Raw genomic sequence first — 23,030 nt, 5'->3', positions numbered from 1 at the left:
AATATGTTTTTATTATTGAGCCGTCAATAACATTATGGTAAAATATCATCAGGTTATTCCTAGGTTAGATGATATGCTGGATGAATTACATGGAGCTATTGTGTTTAGTAAAATAGATTTGAAAAGCGGATACCGCCAAATTAGGATGAAGGAAGGGGATGAATGGAAACCCACATTTAAAACTAAACATGGATTTTATGAATGGCTCGTTATTCCTTTTGTTCTGACCAATGCACCATCAACTTTATGTGTTTAATGAATCATGTGTTGCGTGCATTTATAGGCAAGTTTGTGGTCATCTACTTTGATGATATATTGGTATATAGTAGGTCTTTAGAAGAGCATTTAGGTCGCTTAAGGAGTGTATTTTATGTGCTTAGAAAAGAACAATTATATGCGAACTTGTCTAAGTGTTCCTTTTTCACAGACCATGTTATTTCCTTAGTTATGTTGTGTCTACTAAGGGAATTAAAGCGGATGAGGAAAAGGTTAAGGCAATCCACAATTGGCCTACACCTAGTAGCGTGTCTGAGGTGCGAAGCTTCCATAGCTTAGCATCATTTTACAAACGATTTGTGAGGGACTTTAGCACTTTAGGTGCTCCCTTCACTAAGGTGATAAAAAACAGTAGGGTTTTCATGTGGGATAGAATAGGAGAATGCTTTTAATACATTGAAGGATAAATTATGTTCTGCTTCTGTCCTTGCATTACCTAACTTTGAGAAAGCATTTGAGATTGAATGTGATAACTCTGGTATATGTATTAATGCTGTTTTGATGCATGATAAATGACCAATTACTTTCTTCAGTGAGAAGTTGAGTGGCGCTGCACTTAATTACCCCACTTATAATAAAGAGTTATACGCTTTACTGAGAGCGTTGGAAACATGACAACACTACCTTGGCCCAAGGAGTCTGTCATTCATTCTGATCATGAGTCCCTAAAGCACCTCAAGGGACAAGATAAGTTGAACAAATGACATACCCGTTGGATGGAGTTCATTGAGACTTTTCCATATACTATCCAATACAAGCAAGGTAATGAAAATATGGTAGTTGATGCACTATCGCGCAAGTATATTCTTTTAACTTCATTGAATACCAAGCTCTTGGGATTTACATATCTTAGGGAGTTGTAGAAAGGTGATGTTGATTTTGGTGACATGTATCTTGCGTGTGGTAAGTCTATGGTGGACAAATTTTATTTTCACTTGATGGTTTTTATTTCGTGAAAATAGCATATGTGTGCCACAATGTTCATATAAAGAATTGCTTGTTCAGGAAGCCCATGATGGTGGATTAATGGGAAATTTTGGGGTTCGTAAAACTTTAGATATTTTGCATAAACATTTCCTTTGGCCAAAGATGCGTATAGATGCCAATAGACTTTATTCTAGGTGCATCGCTAAAAAGGCCAAGTCTAAGGTTTTGTCCCAAGGTCTTTACACTCTGTTACCCGTACCTACAGAACCCTAGGTAGATATTTCTATAGACTTTATTGTTGGGTTACATATGACAAAGTAAGGTCGTGATTCCATTTTTGTTGTGGTTGATAAGTTTAGCAAAATGGCACACTTTATTGCATGCAATAAGACTGATGATGCTACTCATGTTGCTGATCTTTTCTTTCTAGAGGTTGTTAGGTTACAAGGACTCCCAAAAACTATAGTATCCGACCGAGATGCTAAATTTTTTAGTCCTTTTTGGCGTGTTTTATAAAGTCAATTAGGTACTAAGCTTTTATACTCTACCGCTTGTCATCCTCAAACGGATGGACATACCGAGGTCGTTAATTGAACTATTGGTTAGATTTTATGCACCATGGTTGGGAAAAATCTTCAGAATTGGGAAGAGTATTTATCTATGGTAGAATTTGTATATAATCATAGTATTCACTCATCTACTTTATTTTCTCCATTTGAAATTATTTATGGTATTAGCCCTCTTACTTATATGGATTTGTTACCTTTACCTGTGGATGTCAGGTCTAGTACAGATGGCGTTAAAAAGGCAGAATTCATTGCAGTCCATTCACGAGAAGGTTCGTAAGCACATTGAAGAGAAAAATAGATGAGTTGATTTTAAAGTGAACCAACATCGTAAATGACTTGTGTTTGTACCTGGTGATGGCCCCTTTCGAGTTTTAGAGCGTGTTAATGATGTCTCCTACAAAATTGACTTACCCGATAAGTATAATGTATCCGCTACTTTTAATCTTTCTGATTTATCTTGTTATAATGCAGATTCTGATTCGAGGTCGAATCCTCCTGAGGAGGGAGGAGATGATATAACCCAGATTAAAATTCTGGATTCTCACATGGAGCGAATACGTTTACTAGATGGACTTGTTACTCGAGTATGTGCAAAGAAGTTCGAAGAAGAGCTTCAAACATATGTGGTGCAAATGTTAGATATGTCGAACCAAAATGACACATATGAAATTTAGGAAGCTCTGTCTTTTTTGTACCTCTCGGGCTACTCGAAAAACGGACACAAAAAAAACCGAACACGAACTAAACGAAATGAGCGGTGAAATTGATTCAAAAACCACACAGATGAATTTTAGTCATTTGGATTTATGGGAATAAGTAATCAAATCGATATGAATTAACTTCATATTTCAATTGTCAATGGGACAATTGCAATGTCATGTGGACGTTGTCAAATTCACATGGAATTGATTTGATTTTTGCCATTATTATTAGTTTGTGTATTGACATTATTCAATTTTGAATTGCTATTATTAATTATTGTTGTGTTGTCAATAGTGTGGCACATTTATGTGTTTGACTAAGTTAATTACCTAAGTGTCATTGTATTATTGTTAATGTCTAAGTCATGTAAAGAGCACTTCAAGCCATAGTTTCTATTTGTATTATGTATTTAATGATGAGCTCTTTCATATCTAAGCTCATAAGTTTTTATTTAATAAGAATTACTCTTTAAGAGTTTTTGAGAAATTTCACTTGTGTTCTTTAGGGCATATCAATTGAATATTTCAAGATTAAATCCTTAACTGTTGGAGACTGGGATCAGATCTTTACAACTTAGTTTTGTAAAGGTTCGTTTCTATGCAATCCTGATTCGTTAGCTTTCTTTATGATCAAATCTAGTTGTCGGGTTTTCAAGACATTGTTCCTCGTGGGTTTGCATTATATAACAAGAAAAATATTATAGAGAGTATCGTATGGAACTATGGGAAAACAATGGAAGGATAACAAAAGTTGGATTTCCGCTTCCTTTTGATTAGGAATCCCAGGAAAAAGCATAGGACAAGCTATTGCCAAAGCCCGCAAAATGGAAGAATGATTACAGAGTTCTGAGGGCGATGAACATAACATGGCTCATGGGTGTTTGCACAATAGATTTAAAAATAAGTATAAAGTTTCCATCTTTCCTGAGAAGATATTTTAAGTTTTCTTAGTTTTTTGAATAGATAATTTCATTCTTTTTTTCTTTCAGTTCATTTTGACAAATTTCGTTTACATTAATTCTCTTTATTCAGTTGAATCCATGATATAGTTTTTTTTTTTTTTTTGGTAATAGAATCCATGATATAGTTAATTGGATGATTTGGAAGTAGATATTTTATTTAATCAAAATTAAAAATAAATAAGGTGACGACGGAAATATTCTTGAACTTTAGTTGTGCCAATTGATTTTTTTTCCATCTTTATTAATAGTACAAAATACATATTATCTCTTCATAAAGTTTTAAACTATGACACTGTCTTTATAAACATTCAAATTATATGGCTTTTTCTTTATTTTTCTCAAAAAAATGATCCATTGTCATTAATTTACAACTTATTCAAAAAAAAATAACCAAAATATTATCATTAAAAAATAAAAAGAAAATACAATTATAATATTCTAAACTACCAATTATAAAATAAAATAAATAATAGTATATATCCCGCGCATTGGATGAGTTTTCAACTAGTATATATCATTCATTTTATTTATATTTATTAAAAACAATAAAATCCGCATCTAATACTTTAATTATGAAATTCTCTCTTTACAATTTACAAATGTTCTCTTTTCAATAAAACTATATTTAAAAAAATATCATATAAGTTTAATGAATTGATTTGCAATCACATTGGTAAGGGGATGGAGATATTCTTAATCATCTTTTATCTTTTAGATGACCGGTTAATAAAATTAAAGAGTTTACTCTCACATTTTCAATATGTGATGTGGTACATATGCATTTTTATCCAATTTTTTTTTCTCTTTTCTTCCTCCTGGAAGAAGAAGGGGGAAGGGCGAGAAGGATGAGGAAGCAGATAGAGAAAAAAAAAATAATAATTTTTAGATGAAAATAACTTTATATTATGTCACGTATTTACTGGTGTGACGGGAAATTTTTTAATTACGTTAGTGGCAACAACCACACACTGGCTTTGAAAAATAAACTATAAGAATCAATTTTGTTCAATATATGTTTATTTTTTATTAAAGAATTATAGAAAAAGTAAATAAGAAAACTTTTTAAAGCCATTATGAGTTTTGTGTGTCCCTCTTTTATTTCAAAACAATTTAAAATATTTATGGAAACTTGGGAAGATTCCAAGTCCATTATAGAATTTATTGCTTTTTGGTAGAATTGAGTGGACTTGTCAACAATTAATTACTTATTTCATTGACTTTAGCTTTACCCTATTGAATGCCCTCTCAACTCAAGGATTCACTAACCAATATTTTATTCTGAAAAAGGGTGTTCTAGTATTTTACTTATAGAAATGCCAATTAAATGTTTATTTAATCATGGTCAATGTATTCCAATACCATTATAACTTTTTCAACTTGTTTACAAACACAGACAGAAACAATCAACTCTGATCTACTATAATATCATCCTAATTGTCATTCAGCTAAAAATAAATAAAAATCCTCTAAAGCCCATGACAAAATAACAAAATAACTTCAATAATTAAATAAATAAAAACAATTCAAACATCAAATTTCAACCACTTTCATTTAATTTCAAAATTATATAAATTCAATGAAAATTAATAAAATCTGATGAAAGTGAATAAAATTGGTTATAACTCAATTTTAAGGCATTCAGAAAATTAATTAAAACATAAAATTCAATATCTAAGACACTTTGAAAAAAATAAAAAAGGTAACATCACAACCTTATACAAATTCATTTGTTTTAAAATTAATTGAAAGTGGAAGAAATTGATCATATTTGAATGAAATAAACTAAAATAAATATCAAACCGATTGAAAATGTAACAAAATATTAACAAACATGTATTAAGAAGTTAATATGCACACAAAAAAAAAAATTACAGTACATAACTTTCAAAACGTTCATGAACACCAACTATCAAAACTTTATGAACAACACTTACCAAATACATTCAAGAGAAGCATAAATAATAACTCTTTAAACACAAATTTAAATACAATTACACATAAACTACACGTACTTTTACCTGATTTCAATGTGACGTAACTGACAAGCTTAAAATTCTTAAACATGCTTTCAACTATTTTCATATCATGAAAAAAATAACTAAAATTGCACCGAACGTAATAAAAGACAAAAATATGAAATGGTTAACCCACTTTCGACATAAGTGGAAAGTAACAGAAAGTGACTACTGAAAGTGATTAAGAATTAGACGAAATTCATTGAGAATAACTTCAATTAGATTTAAATGTAGCTAAGTCAAATATATGAATTAACATAAATATATTTCTTTACAACAACATTAAAATATTAATATTGTTCTCAAAGTGTATATCATTAATTTAGACCGAAAAATACATGTAAATACTTTTCTTCAATCAAATTAAGATCAAAATAGGATGCAACATATTCATCCTTACTCTTATGCTTTTCAATACAATTGACATTTTATAATGGTAAAACAAGTTGTAAGTCTTGTTCTAAGCATCTTTAAATCAATATAGACTTTGAAATATCTTTGTGCTTAACAAAATATTCAATAGATGTCATCACAAAAAGTTTACACTAACCGGAATAAAAACACATTAAAACACACAAAAATAAAATTGTTAAACTTCATGAAAACTTACAAAAAAAAAAAAAAAAAAAAAAAAAAAAAAAAATTAATGCATATTACTTGGATCTCATTGAGGAAGACCTCTCACACACAACTTTCAAAACTTCGTAAGTTATCGAAATATGTTTTAGATGTCAACAAATCTAAACAGTTTCCGAAGATGGAAAAAGCCTCAATATATATTGGTAAAATTCTAGTACACTTCTATACAGGTTTTGAAGAATACATATATAAATCCACATAATTGAATATTGTCCTTGTATCATGTGTATACTGCGATACTAAATCATCAATTTTTAATTTATCAATACAAACATCATCAGTCAAATTTCAAAAAAAAAAATATATATATAGGGGAAGGATCAAGTGAGAACCTCCTCTTAAAAAAAACACCGAATGCTGCTAGTGGAAGTCGAACCTAGGCACTCCTATTTACACTCCACCATACTTACAACTGAGACAATTGATTTTCTTGTACATTATATCACGCACGCTACTTAATATACCATTGTGCTAGTAGCTTCTATTGTTTAATATTTGACGCATGCACTTATTAATATCGATTAAATATGCATAATAATAAATTATTAATAGAAAAAAAATAAATATGCATAATAACGAATTATTAATAGAAAAAAATATAAGAACATGCTCTAATTTCTTATTTATTTAATTCCTTTATATTTTTGTAATTTATGTTATATAAGAAAATATATTTTTTAAAACATACGTTAGAACATATATTTTAACTTTTAAAACACGAACTATAAAGTTTAGAACGTACGACATATTTTCTAAAACATACGTTATGTTTTTTTAGAAAATGTGTTATGTTTTTTCGAACATGAGTTATAAATTATATTATAGAACAAATGAAAAAACGATCCAGATATCTACTGATTTTTTTAGAATATTATACTTAATTTTTGGAACACAAACTATAAACTTTAGAACATACGTTATGTTTTTTAGAACATGTGTTATAAATTATATTATAGAACAAACACGAACTATGAAGTTTAGAACGTATGACATATTTTTTAAAACATATGTTATGTTTTTTTTAGAACATGTGTTATGTTTTTTCGAACATGTGTTATGTTTTTTCGAACATGAGTTATAAATTATATTATAGAACAAATGAAAAAACAATCCAGATATCTACTGATATTTTTGGAACATTATACTTAATTTTTGGAACACAAACTATAAACTTTAGAACATACGTTATGTTTTTTAGAACATGTGTTATGTTTTTTCGAACATGAGTTATAAATTATATTATAGAACAAATGCAAAAATGATCGGGATATTTACTGATTTTTTTAAACATTATACTTAATTTTTAGAATAGAAATTATAAAGTTTAGAACATATGTAACATTATTTAGAACATCTTCCTTAACATTTTAAAACATAAATTACAAAAAAAATATAGAGGAATTAAATAAATAAGAAATTGGAGCATGTTTTTTGATTTTTTGTTCTATTAATAATTCATTATTATGGATATTTCTTTTTTCTATTAATAATTTATTATTATGCACATTTAATCGATATTAATAAGTGCATGTGTTAAATATTAAACAATAGAAGCTACATGGACAATGGTATATTAAGCAGCGCTCTCCATAATGGACAAGAAAAACAATTGTGTTGGTGGTAAGTAGCTTGGAGTATGAGTGAAGTGGGCAGGGTTTGAATCTTACTAGCAGCATTTTGTTTTTATTGATTTTTATACTCAAAACGGCGTAGTTTTGAGTGTCCTCACCTAAAAAATGGTTCTCACAAGAGCCCTCTCCTATATATATATATATATATATTATTGTGAATTTCAACTTAATAGTGCCACGGTACTTTCCTAAATATAACCAATAAAAAAATAAACAATATATCATATGAAAATGACTTAAATTGGGTAGAAGTTACTGAAATTGGTGATTTCCTGAGATTGGGTGGCATCGATTGAAATTAGGTAAAACGAATTGAAATTAGCCGGAAAAAATAAATAAAATCGAAAAATAGGCAATGAAGGAGAATTTGATATAATTAAATGAAAAGAAAAAAAAAAGCCATTAGTATCGGATGAAATTGACTAAAATTGGCCAGAAAAAAAGGTAACATACAAACAAATTGATATAATAAAATGAAAAAAAATAATGAAGATAACGGGTAGAAAAGAGCAATAGTGGTAATAATGGTGAAAGAAATGAAACTTATTTAAATTATTCTGAAATATTCAGGTTCCGTGAAAAAAAAAAAATTTAAATGTAGTTTCACATGGGGCTGGACGCGGATTCTGGAGATACTGGACTGGATCGAATATCCGAGAAAAAAACTCCAGAATTGGATGGGACCGTTGACTTTTTTTGGAGAACCGAACTGGATTGGACCGTTGACTTTTCGTCAAAGAACTGGACCGAACTTTATCCAGCACCGGACCGATAACCGAATTGGATTGGATTGGATTGGACCGAACTGGACTGAAATAACCGAAAGTTTAGCAATAATAAATTTATATTTTAATAATGGATCCCCAAATAAAATTATTAATTTTAATTTATAAGTATTATTTTTATATAAAAGTATCAAAATAAATTAGTAGATGTAGATGGGCTTTTATGAAAAATAAAAGAATATGTATAACAGGGGTAATATTGAACTTTACAAACTAAATAATAACCTAAAGAAAACTCTTGCCCTACAGCAACTCTAAATCTCGTTTATGTTTACAAACACAGCCGTTACATCTACTCCTCCACTCCACCTACGTTTCCACCTGCGTTTGTGCTGCGTTTTCGTTCATTCCACCTGTATTTCCACATGCGTTTGTCCTGCATCTGGAATTGCTCAAGCACTGCGTCTTGGAACAGCGACGCCACTGCGTGTGCCTCTGCTCTGTCCTCTCAACTGTAGCGTCGGTATTTAGGTAAACCACATCAACAGTAGCGCCGGTATTTAGGTAAGCTACTGCGTTTCCGTTTATACAATTTTAGTTTTGCTGTTTTGAAATTTCAAATAATTTTATGTTTATGCAATAGGAAAATTTTAGTTTTACTGTTTTGAAATTTCAAGTAACTTTATGTTTATGCAGCAGGAATATTTTAGTTTTGCTGTTTTTTTATTGTTTTTTTTATTTATTTGTTTCATGTCAGGCCATGATTTTTGTCTTTAGAATAAAAGTTTCATATTGTTTTGTGCTGAAATAGTTTTAATTTAATATATGATTTGTATTTACATATCAATGGATGAAGGCAATATAATCAAACTAGAATTTTTGTTTGATTTGTCTAATAAAGCTGGTTAACCAATTTGTTTTTAAATATTATGCTTTAATTTTTGTATATATAAAACATGAAATATATATGGTTATCTTACTTGTTTCCTGTAAATATTTTATTGTCAGCATGAAAAGATGAAAAAGAAAATAGCTATAATACAATGATAATACCCCTATTAACAGTTAGCATGTGCTAGTATTGTAAGAAAATAGGTAATGACAAATATCATTTCTAAACTCTTAATTCTGTTTTTTTTTTATTATTATTGAATAGTTCTATACTAATTATATATTTTTCTTGTAATGAAAGGAAAATGTCTTCTTCGGTTAGCAAGAGAAAATCAACCTGTGACAGTTCATCAACAGATGATGTTACATTCAGCTCTATGCGACCTCCACGACCACAATCACATATTGAAGGTGATAGCATGAGCAATGATCCAAATCTCCAAAGTGACATGGTTGGCTCTTCTACGCTTCCAAACTCAACAAGTGCCCATTCTACTTTGCATAATGATAAAAAGCATAGATCTTATGTTTGGGATCACTTTGAGAAAATTCTTGATTCAAAAGGAGTTGAGACGGGGAGAGTTACATGTATTTGACCCAAGGTATAAAATTAAGTACTTGATGGCTAAGTACACTGAATTTTATAGTGAGAACAATGCTAATGAGTTGGTGGCACAAGTCACAAAGATTATTATTGCATTGTTAGATGAGTATATATTGCAAAATGTGCAAAAAAAAATGTGAATCTTGAAGCACATTCTTCTAGTTTGGATGGAGCGGATGATGACATTGATGATTATATTGATGATTATTTTTTGAATATTGATAAAGATATGTCAATTGAGTGAGAATGGAAAAGATATATCAATGAGGCATCTGAAAAATATGTACTTGAGTTTGACCTTCTATTGTGGTGGAAGGTTAATGCTATAAGATATCCTGCTTTATCCAAAGTTGTAAAATATGTTTTTGAGCTTCTGAATCTACGTTTAGCACAAGTGGTAGAACTTTGGATCAATTTAGGAGTTCTTTAACTCTTGCTACAGCTGCGATTTTGATTTGTTGTCAAGATTGGTTGAAAACTTCAACTCAAGCTTTCAAACATGAAGAAGTTGAAGATCTTGAAGTTATTGAAGAAGGGAATATTTACTCAGCAATTATATTTCATAGTTTTATTTTAATTAAATGTTTATGAATACTAACTATATAAATGTTATTTAATTTGTAGAAATTAGTTCTGATCCTGAAGTTGCATCGTCTCTTTTATCCATATTTCAATTGGATATCTAAGGTATTTTAACTGAAACAAATGCATTTTGGTAAGCATGTTTTTTTCCTTTTACTTTTTGCTAGTGTGTTGATTAATTTTATTGAAGTGAAAGATATATTTAACATTTGTTGATTCACTAATATGTTCAGGTTGATGTTTGGCTTTTACTGTCTTTCCTTTGGAAAACAATGAATTTATTGTGTTAAGAAGATTCAATTACAAATTGGGATGATGATTAGAGAGATTGTGGTCTGGTCATATTTTGTTAATGAAGAATTTTTAATTTATTTTTTAGGACTTAAGATATTAGATATTTATCTGAATCACCGAAAAGTTATATTGGATTGGACCGGAACCGAATCTTTGAATCCCCGAACTGGACTGGACTGAAATTTTGGGACAATTCAATTCTGGAGATTTATTCTTTCAATCCAATCTTGGAGATTTCCTTTTATTAACCTTCGAATTTCAATCTAATACTGGAGATTCATGAATCCCCGACTTGGACCGAACTGTGCCCAGCCCTAGTTTCAAACACCGAAGATGGTTGAAATTGTATAAAATTTAGTAAATTGGTTGAATATTTTATTTTTTAAAACACAATATTACAATAATTAAAATCAATCATTGATTTCTTACGGGGCGTTTGGTATTCTATTGGGATAGGAATAAGGATAAAGGTTGGGATATGGATAAGGATAAATGGTTGGGATAAGGATAAAAATATGATAGTCGAGAATTATTATTCAATGTTTGGTATGTGGGATAGGGATAAAATAATACATTTTACTATTTTAACCTTATTTAAACTATCCTATTAAAATCGCAGGAGCTTATCCCACCCCCTCTTGGATATAGGATTTGAGGGATAAGAGACTTATCCCTCATCTGTCCCACTCTTCTATCTCCGAAACAAACACGGAATAACTTATCTCGTGTTTTTTATCTCTATCACACCTCCTATACCCCTAACGCTACGATGATTGTGGATACTAAGAAACTTAAATCGGACCTTAAATCGGACCTCTAGAAGAGAACTTTCCAGTTTGCAAAGAATCGCCATTTGGCCATTCTGATTGGTTGTTTATACAAAACTAATAAAGTTAGAACTGACAGAAAAGGCATTGGCTAGCTAAATGCAATTGCAAATTTATATGGAAGATGCAACTTGTTGTGATGGGGTTTCTAAGAGAATAACTGTACTGTACATACTATCACCTCACAATAAAAAAAGTTCCTGAGGAGACACCGTTTTCATCATATTACATAACCGACCGACCATCTTTTACCAATTAAACAGAGGTCATCCCACATAATTTTTACTCCTGCACTACTTTCCAAAGGGATATATAATATAGCATCCCCAACTTCATTCCACTCAATGTCAACTCCTCACTGATTCCGAGTTTATGAGCCCACTGTTCCCTGTATGTCCATAAAATGCTGTGCTGGCATTGCGCTGCTGCCCAAAACGTCTCAAAAGTTCCATCTGCCGTTCATTCGTATGAGGCAGGCATGCCCGTAAAAGCTCAACTGGCATTTCTCGTTTTGTAGCTGTGCGCACCTCTTGATCTGTATCTTCTGTACCTGAAGGGTTCTTTGAATACACTGATTGGAGAATAGTATCATACTTAATCAGGCAATACTTTGTTAGCAGATCAAAAAATTCATCAAATGATGCTTGCCAGAGCGAAAAGTTATGCCCACTGAAGTTGCCTGGTATCTGAGGATCTTTTAGTAACTTACTTGCCCTCTCAAGCAGAGACTTCAATATAACAGAAGCCCCATCTCCAGCAGGATTACCAAGAGGCCTAAAAGGCGGCTGCTCCGAAGAACAAACAACCGCAACAAGACAAGCACTCAGTGCATGAAGATCCATACAATTAACACATGAAGTGACTGTCTTCATAAGATTACTAGTTGATTCGGCTGCTGCTGGATCTGTTGGAATGCTTCCAAACAGAAATCTCAAGTGACGAAATATAGCCATGCAGACAATTCGGATTAGTTCACTACCAGGAAAAATAAGCTGAAGGTATCTAGTGATGAGCTTTCTGCCCTTGGGAAGAGAAACTATCCGCAGGAACACAAGGTCATCTTTGGAGGACATCCCAACTGTGTTTCCGCTTTGACTAAGTGGATCAACAAGCTGGAGGGATGCAGCTAATCCATCAAGCATCATCTGCCGTTTACGCCTAAGCTGTGCCCCACCATCTTGGGGCTGATTTAACTGCAGAAACCGATCAATATCATCCACATCAAGGAGAAGGCATAGACAATCTTCAACAGTGATTCTAGCTGCAAGCATAGGTTCTTGTTCTAAAGGCCTCTCAAGGATAAGTTCAGAACTTCCATCACCAGAACCAGGTGGAGGATCAGCATCAAGAAGAGGTTGTGGCCTACGTATGGAAAAGGGAGTCTTCCCAAGCGAATTATGAGACTGCTGGTCTGTGCTGTTACGGCCTCGAGAAGAATGCTCCTTCATGTTAGATGGGCAGAAATGTTGTTTTCCTCTAGATCCACTAGATTTTTTGGCAAGACGAGCTTGGTGGTAATAATCATCTATATATGGGTCATTGCTATGTGTTGCAGCATGCTGCATTTTCAGAATGCTTTCTATCTCTTCAGATGTCATATGCTTGGATCTAAATTGCAACCAACCACTTTCACTTTTCTGGCTGCAAGTATCAGAGTTTTGTTGAGAAAGACGCGTATGAGACCGGCCTTTTCGTGATGATTTGTGTTTATGATCATTCGTTTCTGGTAAACCAAACATCATTTTATGTGCTGATGAAGGATGACTATTATAAAGGTGAGACTGCATTGCTGCCAGATGAGCCAAAGATGGATGGACTGGAGTATGGAGCATCTGCTGCTGCGGTGACATCAACTGTCCAGACAGCAGGCCATTCTGTTGGGATAATTGTTGCTGCAATATACTCTGCAAGAGACTAGACTGATCTACTTGTAATAGGCCAGCATGGTTCACCCAATGATTATGCGGCCGGTTACTAAAAGAACGGCCAGGGGAGGGTATTGAGGGCATTTTTCCACGGTAGTGTGAACCTTGATGTATGCCAGCCAGATTAAGATTCGAGTTGGACAAAGGAGAAAGGTTTTGAGTAGAGAAGTGCAGTGGTTCACCAGCAAGAGAGAGATTATTCAGGAGATCTGATGAAGACTGTCGATCACAACCACCAGGAGGAGGAAAGGAAGTGAAATTTGATTTGGGTAGAGGAAGCGGTTCACTTGAGAAGCGATGCAGCTGTGGTTGCTGCTGGGGATATGAGGAAGTTCTGTACAAAGGTTTTGATTCTGAATAATGGTTAGAAGAGGATTGAGGTTGTGATGACCATCTATTGCCTTCCTCAGTATTTTCAGTATCAAACATCTGTTGATCAAACCAGCTAACAAATTCTTCATCTTGTGCCCAATCAGTGGCAGATGAACCTAGAAAACAAAATGCTGTCAGATTGGGTTGATCAAAGAACTAAAATTCAAAATTGAAGACAATAACATCTTCAAAACTACAATACATACATAATGTAAATATTGAAATTTGAATTTAAAACTACTCAAATATTTGAACTTCAGGGATAGATAGTTATCCATTAGACTCACGAACAAGTCATCTGCTATACAAATAAATCAAAATTCAGGCATAAATTATCAAGGAATCATCAAAAAAATCTCATGACCCGCTTAAAAATAAATTTTGATACAAATTAAAATAACTACAACCATAACTAGAGCCAATTATTCTCAATAAGACCAGCAAGTAAATGCCTATCAAGCCTTTATCACCATGACAGAAACTAACTACTACTGTTCAACTACAAAATTGCTATGCTTTTGCAATTCTTAAACAGAGGAAAGACTGGCTACTGATAATATACAGTAATTGAGTGAGTCAAATGCTTCATTCAAGATCTCAAACCCCACCAAAATGACGGGGAAAAACGATAACTAGGAAATTGGTGACATCATTGTGTTACCAATACAACTATGTTAAATGCTTGGATTAGTGTTCTATTTTCTGCACAGTGTAGACCTTAATTAGCGTTGGTACTAAGAAGATGACACAGACAACAAAGAAACCCAGAAAATCAATCATGTTTATTTTAACCAATTGAGATGGGGATTTGTAATTTCTAGTTTGTCAGGAGTCCTAAATTATTTACTATGGTCTCATTTGAGTCCTTATTAGGGTACGTAATCCTTACAGATTTTTGATGTTTTCTTAAGGAATTCAAATCCTAGAGGTTTAGAACTGTTACAAGTCAAATCTCTTAGAAGTTTGCTGGAAATTATCTCTGTACTTGACACTTGAAGCAGGGTTCGAACTAACTAAATTTAATACAAAATGAACACATCTCCCAACCTCAGTGGAATGAATATCATGAGGATTAACAGTGGCTCAATACAAGAAATGATTTGGCTACACTCACTTAATGATAAATGATGTAATAGTGCAGATAAAGCAAAATTTAATACATTATTTTCAATTTTAGTTTGTTAGCCACCTTTCACTCCATTTTTGGAAATAAAACTTATAATAAACAATTTAAGGAAAAAGTACTGGGTATTTTTTTCTCTAAATTGGACTAGATTATAGATTTTCAAGAGCAAACTACCTAAGAATTGGAGGCATCAGAAGATAAAGGTATATTTGTGACTAATTTTTTTCTTTTTTTTTTTCTTTCAAAAGCAATGCAGAAGAATAATAAAAAAAGGGAAGGAAGAGAGATAGATCATGTTTCCAAGAAGTGTGAATTTGGAGAAGAGAGGGTTATATATCAAAACGTCTATGGTCCTCCTTTATTTCATGTAGTATCAGAAGAAATATAATTATAAATAACATATCTGCAGGTTTTGAAATATCCTACTTCAAAGGGAAGGAAGAATATTATAAAGTGACGTGTTCTTACCTTTTGATTACATAAGCATAAGTTCAGCCCTATCTGCAAGCCTCAATTCTATGTAGTTTTAAAACTTGGGTGTTCTTACACCTTATCTATTTGCATAAGGACATATTTCTGAATTGACATTTGATTTAGCTGATTAGATGTTAGTTAGAATTTGAGGGCTAGAAATTGAAGTATATAGGATGACTGGAGCTAAATATTCGTTATTGCACATGCAAATTCACAAAAGAATCAATTTAGGGAAGTTGAACGGAACCTGATAGCATCAATTGTCAAACAAAAATTGACAATCAACAAAATTACTTTAACTCACTTTCTCTTGAAAAGGACCCAGATCCTCTATCACCAATAACTCCTGGATGTCTTGGTCCTGTCACATTCCTGTTCAACTGTACAAGATAATTTGAGAAGTCAAATAGAATATCATTAGTAACGCATCCCAAAACTAAAAGAGTAGATAATTAGGCAGATATAAAAAAAATAATAGAGTTGGAATTTTAATATGTCATGAAAAATGTCAGCAGCTGCATCAGAATGATCAATAATACAGCAAATTTCACAATCCAAGAAAAAATAATCATCTGTTATTAACTCATTTGATATGTTCAACATCAAAGTTCTTCCAGTGTTTTATGCAAGGAAATAAATATATAGAGCTGTTATCTGAGCAATAATACATAAAACTCTTAGGCAACAGATTTGATAAAAATTGATTGCCAAGGTTTGGGCACAGTAGGTTGTAAAAGCCAAATGTCACATTACAGTATAGAGAAGATCATAATGACCGCATAGTTGTTAAAGGCGCTAAGGGGTCCTGGAGCCTAGGCTCAAGGCGAGGAGCGCGCCTTAGAAACACGAGGCGCATAATATATATATATATATATATACACACTCTTTTACTAGTTAAGCATAAACCAAAAAACTTATAACCACAAACAAAACAAAACCAAATAAAAACATAATACTAAATCATAAATGTCAAAAAGACCAAGTTAATTCATACTTCATAGAGACCTTAACATATACTTAAAGTCTTAACCTAAGTACCTAACTAATGCTACAAAACTAATAACCATTCTCTGTTTGTTCTTCAGTGTGTCTGTCGCAGTTTATTTCTGCGTGGAGTGGAGGAGACTCTTCTTTCTTTATGTGACTGCTCTTAATCCTTCTCTATTCTTTCTATATTTAGTTGTGACTCTTGATATTCTTATTTAGATCAAGGGTTAAAATTAATCTTATTTAAATTGGATTAGTGGTTGAGATTAATCAAACATTTATTTTACAGAAAATAGTAAAAAATACAAGAACCCTAGTGAAAACCCTTAGGCGCATCTTGATCCAGGCTCTGACACGGATGCGAGGCGCACAAGGCAAGAGCCTTTTGTACAACGCCTCACTTTCTGCATTCAAGGCCCAAGACCTTGAGCCTTGAGTGAGGCGGCGCGCCTTTAACAACTATGGACCTACATATTATAAGCTCTAACTCCTTCATCCGTTCTAATACTCTTTTTAATGCATAGTTTCACACACACACACACACGCAGATAGAGAGAGAGAGAGAATGACAATGAAATTTCTTTCATTATTCGACATTTTAACTTGCATAATTTTAGCTTAAATTTTTTTTCCTCCATGCTTCTAATAATTTAATTCTACCGGACGACAATTAGACCAGCATTGTTATATGGTACGGAGTGTTGGGCAGTGAAACACTGCCACATCCATAAGATGTCGGTGGCGGAGATGCGTATGTTGAGATGGATGTGTGGTCATACGAGAAAGGATCGGGTGAGTAATGAAATAATTAGGACAAAAGTAGGGGTCACATCTATTGAGAATAAAATGAGAGAAAACCGACTAAGGTGGTTTGGCCATGTGAGACGTAGAGCGCTTGATGCGCCGGTTAGGAGAACCGAAGAGTGGCAAAGCGATGTAGTGGTGAGGGGTAGGGGAAGACCTAAGCAAACTTGGAGGGTGATCGAGAGTGATATGAGTTTACTGGGAATTGAGGAAAATATGGTAGTGGATAGGACGGAGTGGAGGGATCGAATTTGTGTCGCTGACACGACTTGATTTCACGGTTTTATATGATGGTTCATGTTAGCCGACCCCGAATCATTTCGGGACTAAGGCTTTGTTGTTGTTGTTGTTGTTGATGCTTCTAATAATTTCTAGAGCATATAGCTGAATCAAGATTCAAACCTTCAAATTTTAACTGTTTCAGTACCTTGAATTATAGATTAATCCATTAAAGACATAAGGAACTCAAAACATATGCCTCATTTACAATTCAAACAAGCTTTCTTTAGTTCAATATATGATTTTATATAATTCAATTTGTTGGCTAAAACTAATACAACCGCTCATCATTGTCATCTCAGACCTCTTAAACTAAGAAATTAATTATTCTGCATTTTCATCAGCTTTTTTATGCTGGATAAGTTTCAGAAATCATCCTAATAGCAATATCCGGGAAAGAATACAAGGTGTAGCATACAGAGTAAATAGCTAGAAGAACCTAGCTGGAAGCACATCAATGATGTCAAACGGTCATGCACGGATTAACAGAAGAACTATTGCACCTAGATGGAAGGAAAAAAATTCTTATTTCTATCATTCAAATTTACATTTTATTGATCATAATTACTGAGAAAATCATAAGCACGGTCATGTACTTAGAAGTCGCTATTTTTCAATGTGATGCAAAATATAAGGACTTCGCTGTACCTACATATTTTTTGATGTCATGCAAAGACAAGTTGAAAAGATAAAATTAATTCCACAAAGAATTAACTAATTAAGTACCAATAAAATATGTGAGTCTTATAATTAGATTTAAAAAATGAGTGCGACTTGTGAAGAAACTCACAATGAACCCTCATTTTCTCAATTGCCAAAAAGAAAGATGGGAAAAGGTTGCAAGCATGCATCCTGATCGTTTATGCAGTTATGCTAAACTCACAATTGCAAGACAATGAGGTAAACAAGAGATCATCCATACACATAACAAGTTTCATTCATCTCACTGAAGGAGTCAGAAAATACATAATATCATCAATATCAACTTACAAACATATGACTAAATGTAATCTGTGGGGAACTTGAGACTATAAGAAGCGTAGATATAAAAACATGTCCTGTTCATGAACCCGCTGGCCCGCCCAGCCCGTCCTCCACAGGGTGGGCTTGGATATGCATATTTGATTTTTGGCCCGGCCCAGGTCCATTCAAGCCCGCACATAAAATGGATTGGGCTTGATATTTATCTTTAAATACCCAAATTATCCTGGCCCGGCCCGACCTTATACTAAATATATTTTTTAACTAAAAAATATATGTAATTAATTGATGAATTGAGTGTATTGATTTATGTAACAGGTAAGTTCTTTTATCTAATAAGACAAAAAGCTAATAATTAAGAATAACAAATAATAATAATCATATAATTAACTAATTAGTTAAAATGGTGGTTAAATAATTGAGAATAGCAGACAAAACACAACCCATAAAATCAACCTTTAGTGAACAAATACTTAACATGCTCTCAAATATAATCCCAGCAATGACAATCCACTTTTAATTCAAGAAATAAAAAAAGAAAACATAAATAAGAGGAAATTTCAAGCAAACTAAGCTAAATATATTCCTGTGTTGTATTAGAGGCTTACATCGTCAGAATTTAATTTAATTTTAATTTTTTTTATATAAATATATTAGTTGGGCGGGCTAGGCTGGGATGGGCTTGGACAAGGTAATTACGTATCAAACCCAGTTAGGCCCGGCCCAGCCCATGAACAGGTAAGTCATCAAGGAGATGCAAGTAACATAAATATTGGGTTACTAACCGGCCACCACATAGGATAACATTTTGGGTTGGAGACCAACTAGTTACAAATGGTATCAAGATTGTAAGACGTAAACTAAGGCAAGTTCCTCTATCACTTGGACTCGGAGAAAGTGCAACAAGGGCACTGCTCAATTGCATGAGAGCGAATCTCACCAAATCCTGAATTGTTAAAAGACAAGGTGGTTGTGAGGCATGAAAAGTGGATCAGTTACCTCCACCAAATAGATCAGCCTTTGACATCAAAGAACCAGCCTCTGCCAAAAAGCACATAGCACTCATGCACCCTAAGGTATATTGATTTCATGCTTAAGAGAGACCAGATTCCAAAAAAAGAGAGAAATTTAAAACTAAGACATAGGATTACTACAAATTCATGATCTTAAAACTACTTTGCCAAATCTTCATAATGAAATTAAGATATAAATATTACTATAATTTCAAGATATTAGAACCACTTTGCATCTCCAAAATGAAACCCGAAAACATCATCTTAAGTTAATGGAAAAGAAATAACACAAACAAACACTCACTGGAAGAAGATTGCTAAGCTGTTATAAAATGTCATTTTACGAAGAAAAGATATCAGAAACATGTAATTGTTTCTTGCGTAATTAAGAAAAGGTTGAACTTGGCTAAGCTCTAACTTCTCCAAATTTCTATTGGAAGGGTTCAAACAGTTAAGCGAAGAGAATTAAAGAATGCTAGAAATGGATGAACTTAAGGCTGATGACTTCAAGGCAGTGGTTCAGTAAGATTGTGATGATGACAATGGAATTTCTAATCATCAACATGGATTCTGGTGAATCAACCATACTTTCAAGTCTTTGGTGGACCAGCACCTTATAGCATGCCTTTAACAATTGTGCAAGTTTCCTACTTATAAATGTATTCCTAAATCCTAACTGCAGTAATTGCTAAAATTTATGAATCTGACACAGGTTACATACATAGTTGAGCTTTAATGGAGATATTGATCCAAGTATCATTCAATTTGGACTCAATGTAAACAAAGGAACCTACGTTGTAACAAGAATTACTATTATTGAAATACATCTTCATTGGCTGGATTAGTTTTTGAATCTTCAGACGTATAATGAGCCATTGAAATAAAAGAGTAAAAGCACGAGCAAGAGAGCCAGAATTCTACGTTCTGACAAGTAGAAAATGGTTATTATGGAATAGCTAATTTTGACCCTATGCCAAACCAATTTAACATGCAAGTAATGTTGAGTTCAATCTAGGGAAAGTTTTAGTTGTTTGAGATTAAGAACTGGGATGTCACCATGCTAAACAAATGTTTCCCTTCCACAACTTTCTCTTTTGTGCTTATTCAACAAATTTCCACATCTCTTATTAGAACTATGTTAGACAGTTACGTATGTTGCATGGAAACTCCTCTGCAGCAGCGTTCCACATTTCATGTCCATTTCTGTTTCAGTTTTTTTTTCGTTTCCTAGCTATATTAGTCTAGAAATAATGTTTCCCGCTGTCCGTTTCCATTTCTGTTTCAGTTTCCATTTCTGTGTGCAACATAATAAGCAGTTTATACCCCTTCTCCTACTAAAGCACTAAGGACTCTACCAAATCAAACAAAATTCACCTCTTCTTCTCTTTCTCCCTCCCAAAACATTCAACAGCAATATAATGCTTCATTAACTCATCTTTACTATCTTACCCTGAACTTCCAAATGGCTTAAATTGATAGCCAGGAAATAAAAATTTTGAATAGCATCAAGGTTTCCATGCTACATTTTTTTTACATTCAGTTTATGCACCAAAAGATAATAGAATTCACTTGCTACACAAGGTTTTCATGAAGTTAAATTAGGTTATTAAATTAAGCCACAAGGTAGAAGTCAATGCAACAAAATGTTTAAAAAGGTTCAGTATCATGAAGTTCTTGCCCCCGCCCCCCTCAGTGGAATTTGGTTGGGCCAGGTAAATTAGGTAGGCCTCAATCATAATTGATTAACGTTGGTAATGGCAAGGCCATATTTTAGAAGCAACAACCATGTGTAGTTTTGTACACTGAGGACTATTCTTTTCTACTCAGAACATATTGCTGAAAAATGCAAAACACCGACAGAGCCAAAGAGAAAGAAATTTAAGTTTATACATTCAACAAAGTTATAGAAGTTAACAAATCACCTTAGCAAATGTACTCGTCATATCATCCATATCTGATAAAACTCCAAAGTTTACACCCTACAATTGGAAAAGAAAAAGGATATGCATTTCAAGCCTCATAGAATTAGAAGGGAAAAAAATGACAAGATTTCAAAGAGAAAAACCAAAATAGCCTGCATATATGCATTTGCAATTGCGCATACAAAATATGTTCCCAAAAAGCAAATTGCATGCGATAAAAATGTTTATAGCCGAATCAATAAATAGTACTGACCGATGAAAATGTATTCGTCATATCATCCATATCTGAAAAAGAATCAAAGCCTACAACCTGGGAATGACAAAAAAGAAAGATATATATCAGATACATCTCGCTGCATTTGCTGCACCATAACATTTTATAGGTCATGGAAATATTTAAAAAGACGTTCTCTCTTAACAAGAAACAAATATAATAGTTCAGCAAAAAGCAATCGTCATTATACACAAAAGGCACACAATTAACTCATGTACAACAATTTTGATAAGAGCTTCCACTATTTCTGAAACATTTCCAGGATTGAAGCAGTCGATACAATTGGAGGAGCGCCCATTGAAATGGAATAACCTAACTACTCGAAGGTTTTCTATACAAAAATGAATGTCTAGCATGTATAACAAGTAGTTAAAAATATCGAATTCAATTCAAGAAATACAATTACGCATGGATATATTTCCTCTTCCCTAACGGATACATATGAAAACGAGGAAAGATTAATTCGTATAAGAGAATAAGCCAACCCTCCTTCTAATAAATAAAATAAAAATTCAATATTATAAACCCTTCAAATCGTGCTAAAAGTGAACAAGAGAAGCCCCTGTAACAGCTCAAAGAGCAGAATCCCAAATAATGTTCCACATCAACAGATAAAAAGAAAAAAAAAACCCCGATTATCCAAATAATTTCTGATTAAATGGGTGCCAAAATAACCATAAAGAAACGTAATCTAGGCATCATTACCTTCTCCATAACCCCAAAAGGACTAATAATCCAGAGGCAGGAGGGATGTGAGATCTGGTGTGGCCTCTATGGGTGATGATGGGGAAATAAAATAGAGATTTTTAGGGTTAAAGAAGTAGAAAAATAGGAGTTGGAATCATGATGAAGTGAGAGGAGTTAAGATTTGGAATTAATGATATGAAAATTGGAAGAATTTGAGAGTGAAAAGTAAAGATCTTGGTAAAAGAGAAGCTGAAATAGAGACGAAAGAGAGAGGCATCCGTCGTATCTCTCCCCCGAAAATACTCGGCTAGACTGGGTGCATGTCTCAGCCGCGTACACTATAAAAGTCAATTCTAAAGTTGCCACGCCACCTAGTAACCAAAAAATACACCTAATTAATAATTATCATTATATACAAAAAAAAAAAAAAAAAAAAAATCATTTTTGTATGATAATAATACTTTATCTACTAAGATTAAGGCTTTTACTAAAAGAAAGCTTAATCTTTAAATTATATAATTTAACATAATTAAAAAGTTTTTA

At 32.8% G+C, this 23,030-nt stretch overlaps 1 protein-coding gene across 2 annotated transcripts; it reads right to left on the bottom strand.

The window, feature by feature from the left end:
* Positions 1 to 11,735: 11,735 nt before the first annotated feature.
* On the bottom strand, positions 11,736 to 22,810 carry LOC136205834 (protein PAT1 homolog 1-like). Of its 2 annotated transcripts, XM_065996644.1 has the most exons (5): positions 22,506 to 22,810; positions 21,780 to 21,836; positions 21,527 to 21,583; positions 15,845 to 15,920; positions 11,736 to 14,056 (listed from the first exon to the last, which is right to left on the bottom strand). In XM_065996644.1, the coding sequence occupies exons 1-5, from the start codon at positions 22,512 to 22,514 to the stop codon at positions 11,991 to 11,993; spliced, it is 2,265 nt and encodes a 754-aa protein (XP_065852716.1). In that variant the 5' UTR covers positions 22,515 to 22,810; the 3' UTR covers positions 11,736 to 11,990. The 2 variants fall into 2 exon arrangements, with proteins under 2 accessions (XP_065852716.1, XP_065852717.1); XM_065996645.1 differs by lacking the exons at positions 15,845 to 15,920; positions 21,527 to 21,583; positions 21,780 to 21,836; positions 22,506 to 22,810 and adding an exon at positions 15,788 to 15,812.
* Positions 22,811 to 23,030: the final 220 nt, after the last annotated feature.

This window comes from Euphorbia lathyris, chromosome 9 (assembly GCF_963576675.1).
Source record: "Euphorbia lathyris chromosome 9, ddEupLath1.1, whole genome shotgun sequence".
NCBI classification, from domain to species: Eukaryota; Viridiplantae; Streptophyta; class Magnoliopsida; order Malpighiales; family Euphorbiaceae; genus Euphorbia; species Euphorbia lathyris.
Note: the sequence above shows the minus strand (reverse complement) of the source record. Positions and strands in the feature narration are given on the sequence as shown.

Coding starts and splice junctions, on each gene's coding strand:
- LOC136205834 (XM_065996644.1), bottom strand. Junction 21,584..21,779: donor TGACGAATACATTTTCATCG/GTCAGTACTATT, acceptor TTCCAATTGTAG/GGTGTAAACTTTGGAGTTTT. Junction 14,057..15,844: donor TGGGTCCTTTTCAAGAGAAA/GTGAGTTAAAGT, acceptor TTTGTTTTCTAG/GTTCATCTGCCACTGATTGG.